Source organism: Macrobrachium nipponense, chromosome 12, assembly GCF_015104395.2.
Source record: "Macrobrachium nipponense isolate FS-2020 chromosome 12, ASM1510439v2, whole genome shotgun sequence".
Classification (NCBI taxonomy): domain Eukaryota; kingdom Metazoa; phylum Arthropoda; class Malacostraca; order Decapoda; family Palaemonidae; genus Macrobrachium; species Macrobrachium nipponense.
Genome location: NC_087205.1, coordinates 19,302,849 through 19,323,412, shown reverse-complemented (window position 1 = coordinate 19,323,412; position 20,564 = coordinate 19,302,849). Strand labels below are relative to the sequence as shown.

At 38.1% G+C, this 20,564-nt stretch overlaps 1 protein-coding gene across 1 annotated transcript in view; it reads left to right on the top strand.

Annotated features, from left to right (window-relative positions):
* LOC135224391 (pre-mRNA splicing regulator USH1G-like) overlaps positions 1 to 19,880 on the top strand; it is a 62,442-nt gene extending 42,562 nt beyond the window's left edge. Inside the window, exons 3-9 of the mRNA XM_064263355.1 lie at positions 4,286 to 4,511; positions 4,880 to 5,039; positions 5,715 to 5,950; positions 6,091 to 6,199; positions 7,264 to 7,435; positions 18,287 to 18,422; positions 18,537 to 19,880. Of these exons, the coding sequence (XP_064119425.1) occupies positions 4,286 to 4,511; positions 4,880 to 5,039; positions 5,715 to 5,950; positions 6,091 to 6,199; positions 7,264 to 7,435; positions 18,287 to 18,422; positions 18,537 to 18,785 (1,288 nt within the window). The 3' untranslated portion in view covers positions 18,786 to 19,880. The remainder of the gene's footprint in view (positions 1 to 4,285; positions 4,512 to 4,879; positions 5,040 to 5,714; positions 5,951 to 6,090; positions 6,200 to 7,263; positions 7,436 to 18,286; positions 18,423 to 18,536) is intronic.
* The last annotated feature ends 684 nt before the right edge of the window (positions 19,881 to 20,564 follow it).

Below are 20,564 nucleotides of genomic sequence, written 5' to 3'. Positions count from 1 at the left end.
TTTTACGCTTTGTTTTTTATCTTGCTCTTGCGTAATTCCGTAGTTTACGGTTTTGTAATGTCGCACGTCGCTGATTTCCATAATAATGGAACGCATCGAGAGAAAGTACGTGAGGTCTTCGTGTTAAATCGCTCGTTTTAACTGCTCCTTCTCTCTTCTCTTTCTTTCTCTCTCCTCTTCTTCTTTCCTTTTTTCTCGTACAAAATTCGCGATAAATTTATATACACACACATATATAATTTTCCCTGTGGTATTCGCTTCTATATATATATATATATATATATATATATATATATATATATATATATATAATATATATATATATATATATATATGTATATATATTCATTTCATTATTTTGGCTCGTAAGTTTTCCATAATCTGCTCTTGCATCAGATATTCTTAATTGTTTTCTTGTTGGCTTCATTCAAATCACAAGGATCTTATGCATGTATTAACTATATTTAACCAGTCTTCCTCAAGTTACTTTTATTTCAGCGAAAAGTGAAACTGTATGGGGGCCATTGTTTGGTTCAGTACGTTACGTACCTCAAGCGCGCAGACTCAACAGGTAGTAGCTAAGCTATTATGACTCTTTCCTTTCCGATCGAGGAAACTTGTGACACCTGGAGAGGTAGACGTCACTTGAACGTCACAGATCCCTCAATCACATCCCTTCCCCACCTCCTCTCCCCCAACCACCGCAATCCCAACCCGAAAAAGGAAATACAAGTGTTGGGCACTTGGTTTAACTAATCAACTAAAGGAGTCCTGTATTTAGGACTAATGCCTTTCGTTGTCGTAGTCTTTATATTACAAATATAAACCAAGCGCTGGGACTCTGTGCGGTCATTCAGCGCCGAAACGGATATGACAGTCAAAAGGGTTTAAAGGTGTAACAGGAGGAAGACCTCGCAGTTGCAAAATGAAACAACTGTTATGAAAAGGTGGAAATGAAGATGGAAGAAAGAGGATAAGAACTGAGCTACAGTAAAAGGAATTAAATGGGTTGCAGTGAACTAAACTTGCGTACAAGAAGATTACAATATATACTGCCGTGGAAATAATGAATAAACACTTAGAGCCAGAAGGCCTAGACCTTTACCTTATTAGAGTAAGCTTCCTCTGTCAATCTGGCCCACCAAATTCTACAGGTAAGCGTATTTATGTAACCACTGGAGAGGAGAAAAGGGTACAAAATGCGTCCGACTTTGTCGTAGTACTTGTCGATGCAGAGAGAATCACTCGTATTCCATAAGCAGTAGATTCGCCTGAAATTGCCACTTTCTCTTTAGTCGCAACCTATATACTATAGCCCACGGTGTCCCGTGCTTAATAGTTTTAGAACTGAGTTCATGCACCAATGCCTCACTGGTAATGAGTGTATATTAATAAACGAACTTATTGTTTGTTTGTTTGTATGGTGTTTTTACGTTGCATGGAACCAGTGGTTATTCAGCAACGGGACCAAGGGCTTTACGTGACTTCCGAACCACGTCGAGAGTGAACTTCTCAAACCAAAAATACACATCTCTCACACCTCAATGGAATGAACGAGAATGGAACTCGCGGCCACCGATGTGGCAGGCCAACAACATACCGAGCCGCGTAATAAACGAACTTATTTGCCGTTATACGGAGCCTACATTTTTTCATTTATCATCCCCGCGTTTTACCTACTTTGCAGCCATTAGCCTAATGTCTTATCTGATAGGTTAGTATCATTGTAAATACAAATAGTTTATTCATTCACAAAAAAAGCACAACCTACAATAAAAAAAAAACTTAAGATACAATTAAAATATATACAAAGTAATATAAATGGCAATTTACACACACACACACACACACACACACACACACATATATATATATATATATATATATATATATATATATATATATGTATACATATATATATAATATATATATATATATATATATATATATGTGTGTGTGTGTGTGTGTGTGTGTGTGTGTGTGTGTGTATAGACATCGATCAAATATAACAACTTCAAAATAATTGGCCAAGTCAAGGAACCTGGAGAACTGCTTCTCTTGGAAAGTCTGCTAATAAGAATTGTACCTACGTTAAATTGCCAATTCATCGGCTGTTCCCCTGTTCATAGCATAATTGGCTTGTTGTTTATTATTTGTCCGCCTTCTTTTTCTGTTCTTGTGTATTCTTTTAGTGTATTTGTATCTTCATTTTAAGATCGGTTTTTTACCTTTCTTTTTCCTTTTATTGAGTTTAGTTTTTTAAGGATCATTTAAGCTTTCTTGGTTTTTAATGTGTAAATGTATTTAAGTGGGATTCAGTATTTATGTTTAACTTAGTTTCCATTTCAAGTTTTCTTATGCTTTATATACGTTTCTTTTAATTATGTGCTCGGATGCCTTTTTATATAGATGGCCTGATGATGTGACCATGGGTCAAGAAACGCGATGGTAATAAATGTATCTAATGGATGTGTATATGTTCCTGCGCCCTTCTCCTGCCTACTATAGTACCCTTTGATGTGTGGTATATATATATATATATATATATATATATATATATATATATATATATATATAACCAAGAAAGGCTGAATTATGCAAAATGGTGAGAGTAGAAAAGTTTCAGTAGATTCGCTGGTTAAGTTTTTTCCTCTCTATGCCTCTCTCTCTCGTGTAACCTGATAACTGGTTTCCCTTCTCCCAGTGTTTCGACATAATGGTGACAGTAGGTACTGGAACAACGATCTCCATGACTGGACAATTGTAATTTACGGTTTCCTCTCCCCATTGACGTGGATAATTGCCACATTTTACCTCTCTCTCTCTCTCTCTCTCTCTCTCTCTCTCTCTCTCTCTCTCTATATATAATATATATATCTATATATATATATATATATATATATATATATATGATGGAGAGAGAGAGAGAGAGAGAGAGAGAGAGAGAGAGAGAGAGAGAGAGAGAGAGAGAGAGAGAGAGAGAGAGAGAGAGAGAGAGAGTTTGTGTAGGGTGTTGAGTGGTCACTGCTATTCTAAGCGAGGTTGGAATAAGGTCTTCCTTAGCTTATATCATATAAGCCTAGGGGGACAACCTTATTTTATCGGTCTACTTTCCCACATCTATGTGGGAAAGTAGCCGATAAAATATTTTTCATGCTCGTCTTACTTTCCTAAAGCTGATTTGACCACTCGAGCGTCTTGGCTCCATTTATTAAGCAATAATGAAGTCATATGATTACTGGTTTTGAAATTTGAAAGGTCGGTCAGAATCCAATCTTGATAGAGAACTGGAATGGTCAAACAAAAAGAAAAAAGATAAATCGCTAAATAAAGAAAAATTAAATGACGCACATTGAGCCTTTTTGTCTGAGGACGAGTTGTAAATTCTTTGTATGTTGAAAATCATGTTTACATTATATTTGCACGTGTTCCTTTAGTTATTCCTTCTTTAGTGTCATTTTATGGAATGTTTTCGCATAGTACCTTGAGGCTTTTTTTTTCTTTTTTTGCCAGCTTGATTCGATAGTTTTAAATCAACTAAGTTTCACATCTTTATGTATTTACCTGGCATAAATAAATTTGCACGTATTTCTTAGCGTGAGATCATTTCTGCAATAGCATGACGCTACTTACCGGTATTGCCTTGCAATATCTTTTGCCAATGATCGCAAAAGAACGACTCCGAATATCACGATTTTGAAACTTTCTGCCGCCTAAGGCCAAGTATGCAATTGAACCAATATGATTGTCAGTGTTTGTAACGAAAATAGAAAAAAAGAACTAGTGTAAATATCGTGGCCTAGGGGAAGGTCGAATTTCGATTATGCGTGAATTGGCGGTAAAATGGGAAAATATAGCCACATTTTCCCAGGTAGATGAAGCAGCGCGCGAATTTGGCGGATTTTCGAGGTCAGGTAGCAACACAATAAGCTTGTTTTCCCGACGACGTTTTAATTCTCATATTCTAAGCCTGTTCTACTTTTCCAGCGCATTCCCCTTACCCTGAGAGAGAGAGAGAGAGAGAGAGAGAGAGAGAGAGAGAGAGAGAGAGAGACTTGTACAGAAAAATTCTAGCATTGCTAAGAAAGAAAACTTGAGAGACCATCTTGATTTACCTTCAAATTTGCTTGAACTGGTTTATTTTTCTTCTTTTCAAACTCCAATTTTTTTTTTCTTTCATAGGTTTGCTTTAAAGGAAATAATATCAGACATGTAACAAAAATAAAATGATTGCTACTGTTTTCTTATTGTAATAGGTATCATCTCTTTTTTATGTGTTTTACAGAGGTGATCCAGACAAATGTGACCATTATGGCAATACAGCTCTGCACTGCGCTGCTGCCAGGGGTCACATGACCTGTGTGTCATTCCTTGTCAATTTTGGCGTCAACATTTGGGCACTGGACAATGAATACCACACAGCAAAGGAATTGGCGGCAATGAACAATCGGGACGAGATCCTCCGTTTCCTGGATAATGTATCTTCCAAGCAAGAACTATCTGATGCAAAGGTAAAAGAAATGAAAAACTTTCAGTTTTCAGGGACAAATTAAAGTCTGTGGTACCTTATGGCTGCTGTGCTAAAAGAGCGCTTAAATTACCAACTCGTCTTAGTGGTAGCATTAGATACTTTCACAAGGAGACTCAGGTTAGTAGGGGCCAGCGTGCATCTGTATTTAATTTACCTTTAATCCCAACAATGTATATGTTAATAATATATTACTTTCAGGAAAACAAGTATTTCTAACCATTCCCCAGAGGATTTCTGATTGTATTTGCCTTAACACCTAGCTGTCAAGTTGAAATCTGAGTCAAATGTGTTTTGAGCTCTTGCAACAGAAAATTATACTTGGGACATTTTTGTTTATATTTTTTCCAGCAAGTCAAGAAGTTACAAGAGAAGGCCCAAAAGGATGCAGAAAAAAGGAGGAAAGAATTCGACAAACTCCAGAAGAAAGCTGACAAAAAGAGAGAGCAGGAAAATGAAAAGCTGCAGAAGGAGAGGGAAAAGATTGAAAAACTGGATGAAAAACCTCAAGGTATAGACAGCCTTTTGTTTGTATACATACAGTACTTTTATTTTATTTGAATATTTATGATAAAATGCAAAATTACCACTTAAAGCCCATGCATAAATGTAGGCATGGCCACTCAGGATAATCTGATTTATCAATGTTTTTATGTATATTTATGATGATTTTCAGAAAAGAATTTCCCAATTTTGTACCAGCTTCCTGGCATATGTTTCATGTGTTAAGGAAACATATGCAACCGACCCCTTGATGTAGGGATAACGGTGGGAAAGAAGAAGAAGAAGAAGAAAAGACAGAAGTGTCATTAAGAATTGAAATATCCACAGAAAAATTCTTGTCTGTTAGGTATTACTGTATAGGCAACAAAATAATGAGGCATTATATAACATGGGGCAGAATCATTTCACACATTTTGTTATGCTGATACTAATCCTGACTAAATATCAAAGCCAGAGAGAATTCTAGGGAATGTAATAAAGCAGTTTAATATTATAATTTGAATTTATAAACAATATGCTGAGGAATTGGGAAACATCTATGTGAATAAAGTGTTTCCACGAAACACTTCTGATGAGTTTAGCGTTCCCGAATTTGAATAAAATTATTAATTTCCTAATGTTGAATCAATTAGTGCTAGTAATAAAATCAAAATTTTTCTCTAAACATTTTCTTGTTTTACAGCTGGTCGCCGAAAGAGTATCATTGATACCATATCTCGAGGATCCCTGGCATTTATCAATACACAAAGGAAGGATTCACGTGTCATTTATAATAATAAAGTCAACAGCACACCCAAGTTTTCAGAACTCACAAACAGCAACAAGACCAACAGGAAGCCTACCAAGAGCATTGGAGGAATTCAGAAGAAAATTGAAAGGAAAAAGATACAAGACGAAACAGCTGCAGGTGACTTCAAGGTATGAGAATCATTATTTTGTTAAAAATCAAAAGCACATTTTATTTCTAAATACAAATGGTGTTGATATTTGAAATACCTTGTATATGGTGAACATAATACATTGTCATTTAAAAAATGTTTGAACATTTATTTTGGCAGGTTCGAGAAATAGAGGCAGATGGGAAAAGATCAGTCCGTAACCTTTCGGGGTTAAGAAGAGACTCCGAGATTATTTTTGTCCCGAGTGGAAGCACCAGTAGCACAAACAGTAAGCAAGATTAGGTTTAGCTTATTAGGTTTTTCTAAATTTTACAATTAAACTCAACTAGTAGATGTAAACCTTGTACGTACTATATGAGAATCATTATCTGAGACTTGTATACCTTTAACAGTTTTTGTGTAATTATTATCACCTCACTTTCACTGACATTTCCTGAAAGGTGTCACTGATGAATCCGGTTGGTATTCCAGACCAAACAGGAACAAACTACCACTATTTTGTGTAAGGTACATGTTGCACAGTTTGGTAATTTAGTTTCATTGTAATACAGCAGTAGTAGTATATCAAATTATCTTACATTTTCATACTTGCAGGAACTATTTTTCTTGTTCAAGGTTTTGCTGCACTGAGTAGTTTCCATTTTTCAACCCAGATTTCTTATGAAACCCATTTTTACATGAGAATGACACTGATGTTTCAGTCATGTACATGCTAGTGCTGGAGGAAGTGAAATCGTGAGCACCTTAGGCTTTTATAATTGAGTGCTAAAACTAGTTTGACATGTTAGATACCCCTTCCAAAGTATGTAAGCATTATGAGTACAATTATTTTTACTGAGCATACCTGACAGTTATGCAGACCTTCCATTCTTTATAAGTGATGAACAAGTAATATTCAAAGTCTGTTTGAAGTACTATTGGGTTTTAGCTGGAAACACGAAAGTAGGGATGTAGGTTTTTCCCTACAAACAACTTAGATGAACATTCCCCTTGAATTTAGGTAATTCATGTTTCACATTATCTTGCTAGCTTTTTTGAAATAGTCATTTAACCATTGCTTCAACAATTGTTAAGTTTTTTGTCTTGCAGTTATTTTATATATTATCGTAAGCTTCCTGAAACAACAAAAGCCATGCATCAACAGAATAAGAAATGTCCTGTGTTTTTCCTATTTATAAACCGATATTTATATCGATATCTTGGAAATCTAGCAGATTTTTATCCGATTATAAGTTTAAATGTTACCTAATGTTATTACTGAACTATATAACAAAAATGATGGCAGTATCGTGCATAAGTGCTTACTCTAACATTATGTTACTCCTCTTTCAGGTGGTAAACGAGGCAAGATCAGTGATGTTTTTGAGAAGGACGATGGAGATGGTGGCCATCCATTATATAGATCTTCCAGCCAACCAGATTTTTCCTTTGACAGTACAGAGCCAAACATGCTCCATCGTGGATCATTATTTGCAAGACCAGGATTTGGATCTGTAGCATTCAGGTGATTTTTAGAAACTGTGATTTTTCTTCCTCCCTGTTCATGTGTGGGGCATTATTATTACTGCATACTATTATTCTAGTACTGTCTGATGGAACAAAAAAAGTACTGGATTCAAATGCTGAAGCAAAGAGATTAACTAAATACAATCATATGTTTTTTTTATGGGGAAGCTGTAAACACTGAAATTTAGTAAACATGATGGACAAAGCCAGAGAACTGCACCAGTTTAACAGTAAGCTGAAAAGAAGAGGAAACAGTTGTAAGGAAAATGGAAATATTTTGGCAAGATATAAATATAATGAATATAAAAGGTATGGAATAGGCTTGTTCCACCTGTTGAAGAGAGTTTGCCATCTGAAAGGAATAGTATGTAGAGAAAGAATAAAAGTAATCTCTCCTGTCTCCAAATTAATACATCTAAGGCCCTGCTAGGAGATGAAAATTTCTGGATATGATGAAAAAACGCTATTGCTGACAAATAGCAACTTTGTACCCTTACCCCCAACTTTGTCAATACTGCATAACTGTATACAATGTTTATGCTTCCAAACAACAAACAGCACACTTTAGAGAGCTTATAAACTATACAGAATACACTGTACAGTACTGTACACGAAACGAAAACTGTATAGTATGTAATGTACATAAAATGTTTTAAAAAATTAACACTGAAGTTCTATCTGAGATATGCTGAAACTGTTTACGTGGGCCAGACTTGAAAATCTTTTTTATATATATAAAGAATAACCCAGAGAGAGAAATAAGGCAAATAAATGCACAGTACTGCTGTGATGCATATGTGTACAAATACACACACAAGCATACATATATGTTTACACATGCTGATTTGATATGGAACAAGTAGCTACCATTTTGTACTGCATTTTGGTACCTCCACATTAAAAATCTAATAAACATTTAATTCATATCTGTTTGTGTACTTGTGTGTGTAGGGCTTTTCAAAGATATAATACAGAAATTTTGTTTTTTATTTTTTATGACAAAAAAATTTATGGAATCTGTACACCATCCAAGACACATCGGAAGCTTATAGAGCTTAGGCTATTGTAAAGCATTGCTTGAAGCCTTTGGTAAATATGTAAGTAATGCACTATATTTACTGATTAACATAATTACTGTATTTTAATTATATAGTCAATTAAGGGTTTTAACTTTATCATGTAAACTATTGTAACTTGAGTATGAGCAATTTATAAGAAACAAAGTGACACGTCTAGTTCTCAAAAGTATGAAAATCAACTCATGGGTAGAGGCAGTCCCTGGGTTACGATGGGTTCGGCTTACAATGTTCCAAGCTTACGACGCTTTTCAAATATATTCATCAGAAATTATTTACCAGTTTACGATGCATGTCTTGATTTACAACACTTATGAAGCCGATCCAAAGAAAGAAATATGGCTCCAAAACAGCAGAATAATTAAAATTTGGAGGTTTTTTTCATGAAAAACTCAATAAAAATGCAGGCCAAGTTGTGTTCAAGACACCCAAAGGATTAAAAGTAAGGTTTTCTAAGGTTTTCTTATGATTTTCAACAATGTCTTATCTTACGACAATTTTCAGCTTATGATGTGGAGTAAGAAAAGAACCGCTATCGTAAACCTGGGACTGCCTGTACTCATAAGACGTATATATATATAGAAAGAGAGAGAGAGAGAGAGAGACTTTAAGCACCAATGTTGTAGGAAATTCGTGACCGCTTTTAATGCAATTCTGTGTTGCGTGTGTTTGAATTTTTGGCAGCAGGATTTGGTCATTAGCAATTTGCTCTCATTATGCATAAAAGGGTTTTCTACACTTTATGTGGAGATGCTACGCACGCACACATTAAGCAGTTTTTAAACAGTTACAACAGAACAAATAGCAAAACACATCTAGATGCTAACTATTTGTTTTAATGTGCCTAGGACCCATATGGACATGCAATACCTACTGCTCACAGATGTATGTGCATAAGTACAGTATGTGTACACATATGCATTACATTGAGGTTAATTACAGTAACTGTGGTGTATATATATACATATATGGTATGTCAAATCCCTTTTATCTTACTCATCCAAAACACATCATAAATCAACTTAACAATCATACATATTGGTTGAAACCTTTGTGTAAACACGTAATAAAATATACATATCTACATATAAACACAATTGTACGTATATGTAAGTCACATTTCATTAAAGGATATTGATTTGTAATAAAATATGTAATGCACAATGCAAGATATGAGAGAGAGAGAGAGAAAGAACTAAATGCAATGCCTGGTCTTTTATTTGTGTTGTATGGACAGGCAATATTTGCAAGTAATTTTGCAATAGTATTGCCAGGAGTCATATGTCTATTAAATAACTTTCTCTCTTTCTCTCTCTCTCATATCTTGCATTGTGCATGATTAATTATTAAAAATCAATATCCTTCACTGAAATGTGACTTACATATACAATTGTGTTTATATGTAGATATGTATATTACATTACCTGTTTACACAAAGGTTTCAACCAATGTGTATGATTGTCTAAGTTGATTTATGATGTGTGTTGGATGACTAAGGATTATTAATTTTTTGTATGCCATACCTTATACACCACAGTTACTGTAATTCACCTCAATGTAATGCATATGTGTACATATACTGTATATGCACACATACACAGTATACATATACACTTGCACACAGACTGATACACTGATTGGCAAGGAAATTTCAGACACAACACGGATGGGTAGTTTATACCAGTTATTTCAGTTCACTGGCATTTCAACTTTAAAAAAGCTTATTTAACATAAAAGCAAAGCAATGAAAAAACACAGAACACAGTATTTTTAAAATAAATAAAGTGAAAAAATTATGAGACGGCTGAAGCAGATGACAGGCTGCCCAACCCTCCCCACTCAGCTCCCTCCAACCTCCCTCCCGGTAAGCTTTTACCTTGACCTATAATAATAATAATAATACATTTTATTTCAGTTCAAGGCCATATACATGGAATATACAAAGTACAGACAATAACATTCACAATGTAGATACTATATGAAATAATGATAAAAAATGGTAAATCGGCAATATCCACACAGCTGCTGAAAAAGTAAAAAGTTAGTATGTATATATTCATAATAATGGTAATGACAGTAATAATATTGCGAATAGTAGTTAAAAAAAATCATCAAAAATGATAATTCCAGCCACAGACCTTAAGTGGTTACAATAGACACCCCCGTATTTGCATTCTCAACACTCGCGGACCCACATATTTGCAGATTTCTCTATGGACCATACCTACCCATTATTTGTGAGAAATTCACCTATTCGTGGTGTTTTTCTGAGAAATATCCACACATTACTGTATTTTCATATCAATTTCATGATTAAATGCACTTTTTGTGATAAAACTATTACAAAACCAAGTATAAGAATTTTTAGTGGGTTTTTCATGAGTTTGAACTAACAAAATATGACAAATTTTCTAAGACAATTTGTATTTTTCATAGCTACAAACCTGAGGTCTTAACAATAGGATAATTTCTAGCGCCTAGCTGGATCCTGTAAAAAAGTAGATGAAAGCAAGGAATCTTGTGGTATCTGGCAACGCATGCGTAGATCGGGTGAAGAGTGCTCAAACGCCAAACATCTACGCCAGTCTTTCCCAACTCAGGATGACTTAACAAAAAGAGACCTCAGGTTTGTAGCTATGAAAAATACAAATTGTCTTAGAAAATTTGTCATTTGTTCATACGCGAACAAACCCTCGGTCTTAACAATAGGATAGACTCATACTTGGAGGGAGGTATAAGACATCCTAGACCGGCTGGGGGCCTACCCGCCAGTCCAGCTCTCAAAAGAAATAGTTCTTAGAGAGGGACTGAAGCCCGTTGAGAAGCTAGATACACTAAAATCTAACCACTAAGAACCTGAGTGACATACAATGATATATGGGATAACCATTGTAGTATAGGGAACCAAAGAAAAACTGTGACAGTCCAAAAAAACAAACCAGGGCACTAGGGTTTGTAGTACTCCCGACTCCTCCTTGCCCAGGAGCAGAGCCTATGCTACTAAATAGTGGGTAAGATATTGAATACTGCACGACCACACTACCAGTACAACTACCTCACTCACCTGTATCAGACCAGTCCAGCAAATGACGTGTCAATTCCTTAAACCGCCTGAAGGAAGAAGGAAAGGTACAAGAGAAAGAAGGAGGCCAGCCAACTCACTCATTCTCTCATCCACACAATCATCTTAGGTAAGATACAAAGGTGTCCCGTTAAGGGCAACTATGAGATAGAAAGAGGTGAACGTGGACTGGCGTAACCAAGTACCAGCGCTCAGCACTCTATGTACAGCCAAGTTCTTTTTGAAAGCCAGAGAGGGACCAATACCCCTAACGTCATGTGCTCTAGCCTGCACAGACGTGGCGATGGAATCATCAAGAGTTAAGTATGCCTGTCTGATGACTTCCCGTATCCAAAAAGAGATAATATTCTTAGACACCTCTTTCTTCGTATGGCCTGTACTGACAAAAAGCCTGCGGCAGCCTGGTCTAAGGTGCCGAGTCCTTTTAAGATAGTAACGCAGGGCCCGGACAGGGCACAACAAAAGCTCTTGAGCATCACCACCCACATAGTCAGTCAGTGAGGGAATGGAGAACAAAGCGAGCCTGTCATCATGCACCGAGAGATTTTGGGTCTTGGCCACAAACGCCGGAACAAATTCGAAGGACACTGACTTCCAACCCCTGGTGTGCTTCACCTCATAACTCAGACCATGGAGCTCCCCTACCCTTTTGGAAGATGCCAAAGCCAAAAGGAAAACTGACTTAGCGTCAGGTTCCTATCAGATGAGCGGCGCAAGGGCTCATATGGGCTCTTAGTCAAGCTCTTAAGCACCAAGGAAACATCCCACGTTGGGGGCTTGAGCTCTCGAAGAGAAGACGACTGCTCAAACCCCTTAACTAGCAGGGAAAGTTCCAAGGAAGAGGAGACGTTGATACCTTTCAGGCGTAACACCAAACTCAGAGCCGCCCTGTAGCCTCTAATAGCAGACACAGACAAACATTTCTCGTCTCTGAGGTTGCGAGTGGAGAAAAACCCTGTTTACGACACCAATCACAGTAGATCGCCCATTTGCCTTGGTAAACTGCAGAGGTTGACTTCCTAAGACTGCTGGACATGTGCCCAGCTGACTTCTGAGAAAAGCCTCTCTCTCGGTGGGGTTAGTTGATAGCCTCCAACTGTGAAGAGACAGGGATTTTACTGACTGGTGGAACCTTTCTGCATGGGGCTGACACAGGAGATGCCGCCAAGGCAGAATCTCCCTCGGAATCTCCGACAACAACGATAGCAGATCTGGAAACCATTCTGCCTGAGGTCACAGAGGGGCCACCAGAGTCATTCTGAGACCCTGTGAACACAACAGCCTGTTCAGAACCTGACGGATCAAACAAAACGGAGGGAAGGCATACACCTCCAGGTTGTCCCAGGGATGTTGGAATGCATCTTCTGTCAATGCCAAGGGATCTGGGACCACTGAACAGAACAACTCCAGTTTCCTGTTGTAACATGTCATGAAAAGGTCCAGCATCGGTCTCCCCCAAATCTGGAAAAGCCTGTCCGCCACCACTTGATGAAGGGACCATTCTGTGCCTAAGATCTGATCCCGGCGACTGAGTTTGTCTGCGACCACGTTCCGTTTCCCTGGGATATACCTAGCTGAAAGCTCTACCGAATTGCTGATTGCCCACTGGTGAAGCTCGACGGTCAATGCATGAAGCTGCTGAGAAACTAGGCCTCCCTGTTTGTTCACGTAGGCTACCACCGTGGTGTTGTCCGACATGAGAACGACAGAGTGACCCTCTACCATCCCCCAAAACTCTTTCAGACCCAGGAAAGCCGCCTTCAACTCCAAGACGTTAATATGCTGCTGCTTGTCCTCTAAACCCCAAACGCCTGAAGCGATGAGGCCGCCTAAGTGCGCGCCCCAACCTGCGAGGGAGGCGTCCAAGAACAGAAGGAAGTCCAGAGGGAGAGAACGCAGAGGGACACCCTTCAATAGATTCTGGTCGTCCTGCCACCAACGAAGGTCTTCTCTCCCTTTCCAAGACAGTGGGACCATAAACTGGGGAGAGTCCCCCACTGGAGACCAGAATTCCCCGAGTCTCCATTGCAGAGACCGAAGATGAAGACGCCCATGAGGGACCAGCTTCTCCAGGGAAGATAGCACTCCCAGAAGAACCTGCCACTGATGAGCTGACTGATGCGACTTTGAGAGGAAGTTGCGCGCCACAGCCCGCAACTTCTCCAATCTCTGATCCGACGGGAAAACTCTTGCCACTGTCGTATCGATGACCATGCCCAGGTAGAGAATCCTTTGAATGGGTACGAGGTTCAACTTTTCCTGGTTGACTAATATGCCCAGGTCTAGACAGAACCGAAGAAGATGATCCCTGTCTTGCAGCAGCTTTTCCCTGGAAACTGCCAAGACCAACCAATCGTCGAGGTACCTCAGCAAACGGATCCCCTGAGCATGGGCCCAACTTGACACGAGAGAGAAGATCCTTGTGAACACTTGAGGGGCTGTGGTCAACCCGAAGCACAAGACTTTGAACTCAAAGATCTTGTCCGCCAGAAAGAAGTGAAAGAACTTCCTGGACGTGGGATGAACAGGGATTTGGAAGTATGCGTCCTTCAAGTCTATTGACAGCATGAAGTTGCCTTCCCTCACGGCTGCCAACACTGAGCGCAGGGTCTCCATCTTGAACCATGTCTTCCTGATGAAGCGATTCACAGGCCTCCATCCTCCCAATGCCTTGGGCACCAAGATGTGACTGTAAAACCCCGGGTTGGACGGACGCACTACTTCCGCTATCGCATCCTTGTCCAGCATTTTCTGCACCTCCTCCTGAAGAGCCAAGAACTTCAGAGAATCTGGGGGATACGTCTTCCTTAGCTATGGCTTGTCTGACAGAGGAGGAGAGAAGTCGAATGGCAACAGGTATCCCACCCGAAGGACATCTACCACCCACTTCTCCGCCCCGTAACACTGCCACTTGGCCCAATGGCCAGCCAGACATTTTTAAGGGTTTTCATAGGGGTTCTAAGTATTCACGAATTCTAGCTATTCGGGGGGGGGGGGGGGGGGGGGGGTGTGGGGTCTGGTATGCATCCCCTGCGAATATGGGGGGTCCACTGTAGTTAGTTAAAAAAAATTAAAAATTATAACAATTAGTGAGTAGATTGCAATTAAATTCCAGCTAAGGATCTCGGTGGTTACAGTAGTCAGGTCCAGAAAGCTAAATATGAAAATTTACAGTAGCAGAACTCTATACTGGTAATATTCACAGTAATAATGAAAAAAAGAAAATACCAATAATAAAAAAATAATCGATGAATTACAATAATAATGACAGGTTCTGCAGATAATAACACTGCAAAAATAGAGATTAAGTCATTTAGCAAACAGGCATCTCATTTTCCCATCTTTCCCAAAGTTTAGATGTTCATACCTCAGAATGTCATTGTGAACAACAGTGATACATCTCATGGTCTCTCTGGTATAGTTCATCCAAATGGAACACCCATATATACTGTAGCAGTATGAGTGGTAGAGCAGCAGTTTCATGTTTCAGTGACAGAAGGCAAACCTTGCAATCATGTTGCCAATTGCACACAGTTTACGATACCTTTTTTCTATGTTGTTGTATCTTTTAGGTTGTCTGTGATGTGACCCAAATACAGAAATTAAATCACGAATTCCAGCCGAAGATTTCCAAGGAAAATTTGCAGTTTTGCAATATGATTAAACAATCTCGGGAGCAGTGACATGCACTGGGTCTTGGTTTCGTTGTATGGGATATAAAATTCCTCTGCATATTGGCAGCAATGTGGATGATTCGCTGGAGACCTTGCACTGATGGGGAAATCAGAACCATATTGACTGCAGCCTGGTTTCTATGGTCACCATACAGTATCTGGTTTTCTGATGGTTTTTAAAATCTCAGTTAACAGCTGGTGGGTGATCAGTTAGGGGGTTCATGGTAGGGTGGGATGAAGTACTGAATGACACCCATAAAGGGATGTGATCGAAACCCTATACAAGATCATAGCAAATGTTGCAGGTCACAATAGAATCATGAAGTTATGGAGACGTGATGCAGTGGTTCAGCCAGAAGGGTGTAATTGTGTCCATTCTATTTTGTACACAGGAATAGGAGGGAGGAACATTACATCACTAATTTGGAACATGATTTTGACAGAAGTGAGTAAGTTCATTTTAAAATTGTTTTGTTAGGTGAGAATTAAAGGTCCCCGATTTTACAAATATGATCAGCAGGAGAATCGTGAAAAAATGCTGTGTAACTCACCCAGGATCATGCAGTATTGATCAAAATTACTGTATATATTGTTATTTTCCAAGGTCATATAAACATTAATTATTAGGACGTTAGAGTTGCCTACTGTCACTTGAAGCCTCAGCAATCTATAACCCCTATAGGTCATCACATTCATCATGTTGTCCAACGATTTATCTCACAAGAAAGAAAAGCCCTTTTTGGGCAACCAGCTACTATGTGATCTGTAACTTGCACTAAGGAGGTTGATAAAGCTCTTAAGTCTTCATGTACTGAACTACAGACAACAAAGTCATGTGGCCAGAGGAGTGTTTCTTGCAATGCAATGCTGCCTTTGAAGATTTTTCAGAACATGTTTAGGAGAGGAATGTTCTGCTGAAGGCCAAAAGTATTCAAAGAGATTATATCTAATGTATCCATGAAACTCACGTAGATGGGAGATGAGAGAGTTGATTATTTGGGTGGATGGGGGATTAGCCAGGGAAGGGTGGGCAGTCACTCACCATGGGAAGTTGGCTGGCACTTGCGGTAGAGGGAATGCTAAGCTTAAACCCCTGCTTGGGGTCAGTAAGTTCCCAGGGGGGCGGCAGTTTCAGGTTAGGTTATAGTATTTGGAGACTTTTATATTAGGACCAAAATTCTCACCTTTAAGAACATCGAGGTGTTGAAATAGGAAGGTAATCCTGTAGGCCACTTTATGTTTAATTTTGCACGGTAGTTCTTGGGAGATGAGGGGGACAGAGCCCACGAGAAACTTGATGCTCTCTACGATGTGACATCTCTTCTCAGGTTTCAGGGGAGATGATTCATGATTGTTGGGCTTCAGTTCAGCGGGCGGGCAAACGAGAGGTTCTTTTCTTTTTTCTAATTTCTTGTGTCTGCCAGCTGCCAGACCACTCATGATCATTCTCATCATCATGCATGATATGGGGGGAAGAGATAGTGTTGGGAGACTTATGAGGGCTGGTGTTTGTCACTGAGGATTATTTTCCACCAGAGGCACTGGGAAGGGAGAGGAGGTTGGGAGTTCAACAGTCCCCTCTGAAAGGTCTAAAGGTCCTGTGGGTGCATCATCCGAGGGAGAGGAGGCAGTTCCCACTTGGGTGGGTATGGCCATCTTGACCTCATGTCGTGCACTCACTTTTCTCGTGTAGTTGGAATGCAAGGAAATAATAGGTGCCACATTCAAGTCTGGTGGGTTTCTGTGCAATTGTCTAATGGTTCCTCCGCATCTTTGATTGCATCCCAGATCAGTGAGAGATTGTTGTTTCACAGTTTTAAGACTGTTGAATGATTCCTGTAATCCTTTGATCACATCCCAGATCTGTGAAAATTTATAATTTGTTTCGTCAATTTTTTCAGTTTTTTTTTTTTTTCAGAGAGATTTTGCTGTTAGGAAGGCATTTTCTGCTGTATGGTACACTGCATGTATGCTTAGATCATCAGGCTCCTTTGGAGGCAGATTGTAAAGATCATCAGTGTTGATTTCTACCAAGCAGGTCCTTAGCCACTTAGTGGTATATGATATTTTCTTGTGAGAGGACAAGATTTTTGTGGATTGCTCCTGAAGAATGTTTTCTGGTATCAGGTTTTTGCGTTTTGTATATGCGATGTTAATTTTGTAATTGGAGGCTGCACCGACAGATTGTGTAGTAGACTCGACAGTGGAACAGTTTGATTGATACTGTATAAAGTACACAATTGTTTGTGAGTACGGAACTTGTGTGAGGGGCAGGGATACCGGTAGGTGCCAGGGTCACTTGCGCAACAGTTGGAAGTTGGTCAGATGACATTTTAGTGGTAAAGGGAAAGCCAAACACTAGCACAATGACTGCACTCTTTTACCCATTTCCTAGGGCCAATAGACCTTGAGTAGCTGTAACTTTAAAGATTTTGAAGGCATTGATTGGAGTAGAATGTAAATTAATATGTTATGTTTAAGTTATGTTGGTATTTTTAAGCCAATAATAGTTGTAAAAGCTATAATTTAGACATGAGCCCTCCCAACCCAGCTCCCCCAACCTCACAAAACACTTGCCCTTGTCTACCACCCTGACAATGTCCCTTCTCTCAGTCTCTTGGGAATATAAATAGTGTTACCATTGCCTCTCTGTCCGTGCATCATTTTAGATTTTTTTTTTCTTGAGGGTAAATGGTTTCTCATGGCCAGCTAGTATACTCATTTTACCTAGATCCACCATATCAGACAATAGAGGAACTGAATGTTTTCTTTAAAATTACCTCTTGAGTTCAAGAAATGACCAGTAGTCTGTGATTTAGTTCTAACATATCTCAAAGGCAAGGTTTAAGATATTTTATACTTTCACAAAATGGGAAATCATTTATTATTTTCAAAAAATATGAAAAGTTTTAGTTATTGCTGTACTATATTTCAACTTAAATTTCACATTTTACTTAGGAACTGAATGTGCCGATACTTTAGCAGCACTGACTCCATCACTTTTATTTCTTTTTCAGAAATTCAATAACAGCAACTCTTAGCAGTATAGCAACAAGTGGAAGTGAGGGTGACTCTGCACGGGCATCATCCAACGGAGATGGTTCTGCCAGCTCTTTAAGTCACAGAAATGGTCCTGAACCTTGGGAAGAGGAGGTAGGATACTTTTGTTTTTTATCATGATGTTTAAGTTCAATGGTAGGATTTAATTTATAATTACTGATTAATTGTGCAAAACTTACAGAAAACATACTTCAATATTCTTTGCAGGATTTGCCCTCTGATGATGAGAGTGAAGCCACTCCTGTTTACCTGTTCTTAGCAGCTGCAGGTCTTGCTGACTTTATTCCTACATTTGCCAAGGAACACATAGACCTGGATGCTCTCATGCTCTTAACTGAGGAGGATCTTATTAGCATGAAAATACCTCTCGGACCTCGACGAAAGCTCTTGAAAGCAATAGCAGATAGACTTTCAACTCTGGATGATCCAGGAGAAGTTAATGATAGTGCCCTATAAAATGAAAATCTTACAGTACATTAGCAATTACATTTTTGGAGTTTGTGTTATTACGTACTGTAGTTTCTTGATTATTGTATGTTGTCAAATCACTTCTTCAATTATTCATGAACAGGATAAATTCATTTCTAACTGCAGTATTATGTTTAATTACTCTCACACATTCTACAATATAAATCACAAACAACTAGTTTGTAGTTATATATACTGTAATTCTTGTATTACCTCTATGACCAAATCAATATAGAGTTGCATGCTCCTTGTTAAATTGAGATTTTAATTGTCAGGTCTTGTATTTACTGTACTCACAACATTTACTGTATATATTGTATATTGATGGCATTTTATGTTTAGTAACTGGGTAGACATGTAACAGAATTTACCTGTAGTACTTATTTTTAATATTAACGGAATGCTGATCCATGGAGGATCATTAAGTTTTCCTATATTATTCTGACATGAGGTAAGCTCTGTCAGACTGTTGCCATATCAGTTTAGTCATGAAAGAAATTTATTTTAGTGTTGTAACTAATCTTTGTCAATTATCATGCTTTTTTGCACACACCAAAGTATTTTTTTATGCTGAAATGTCTTCAGATAAACATTCCTAATACATTTAACTTGAGTGATTTTTTTTTACTGTAAGTCATCAAAATTAATTTGCAGCATATTCATACAAGGAGCAAAGGCAAATATTACTCTTGTATCACCTGCATTATGACCATCTCGTCTGCTTCCTTGAGTGAAAAAGCTTACTGTAAACCTCAAATTCTTTATATTCTATCTCTAACCACTAAATTATCATTTCATTGTTATAGATAAAAAACCTTGAGTTATTGTTTCAGGTTCAACTGGTATAAAGCATCTGTGCTTTCTATGGTAAACATTGAGTATAATTAGTTCCTTGTATTTACTACTAATTTTAGTTGAAGTAACTTATATTATTTCCTAAATTATTACATAACTGTTAGTATATTTGAGGGACCAGTTCACAGCATCCTGCTTGTACACTTCAATTTAATCAGTGTTCATTGTCTTCTTGAGAATCAGTGATCTTAATAAAAACATGAGTACATCTACCAAAGACAAGTCTAATGGTTGTTTTTCAATCCCCTTGCCAATTTTTGCTTTTTGCATCTGATTTTTGTAAGCTTAAGTATCTAATTAAAAAAAAAAAAAAAGTAAAGTCATTTTAACCGTAAAGTTTCTATGTTTGGTTTGTTTTATTAAGCCTACTTATGTGACAATGATAATTTATTTGCATGTCATAAGCTCTGATTGCTTTGCTTTCTGCCTTTACTTTTCCTTTAGTTCTCCACCCACCAACTTCTGTTAACTTTATAATCTAATTTTCACTTTTGTTATGAATAGAGCATTTGGGCCAGCCCTGAGCCTAGAATGTGGCAGTAATCTGGTTAAAGTAATATATATGTAACAATAAAAGTACAGCAACAATAACGGCGAACATTTAAAATTTGTATGCTGTTCTCAAGTTTACATCTAACTTTCCATTACAGGTTTCAGACATGAATTTTTCTCTATTGCCTTCTGTCTTATCTGGTCTAGATTTTAATTTACTGACTGGCTCTTCCTTATCGAGAACAAAATTTCCTTTACAGTAACTATAAGTAGATTGTGAAATTCCAGCTTCATTACTATGCTTTCACATCAACAAATCTCCACCATCCGTCCTTTTAGTTTTCATCCCAGTAGGTCTAGTTCTGCTAACTCTTCTGATCCTCAGAGGAGCCCATCTGCGAAGAAAATGACTAGTCATCT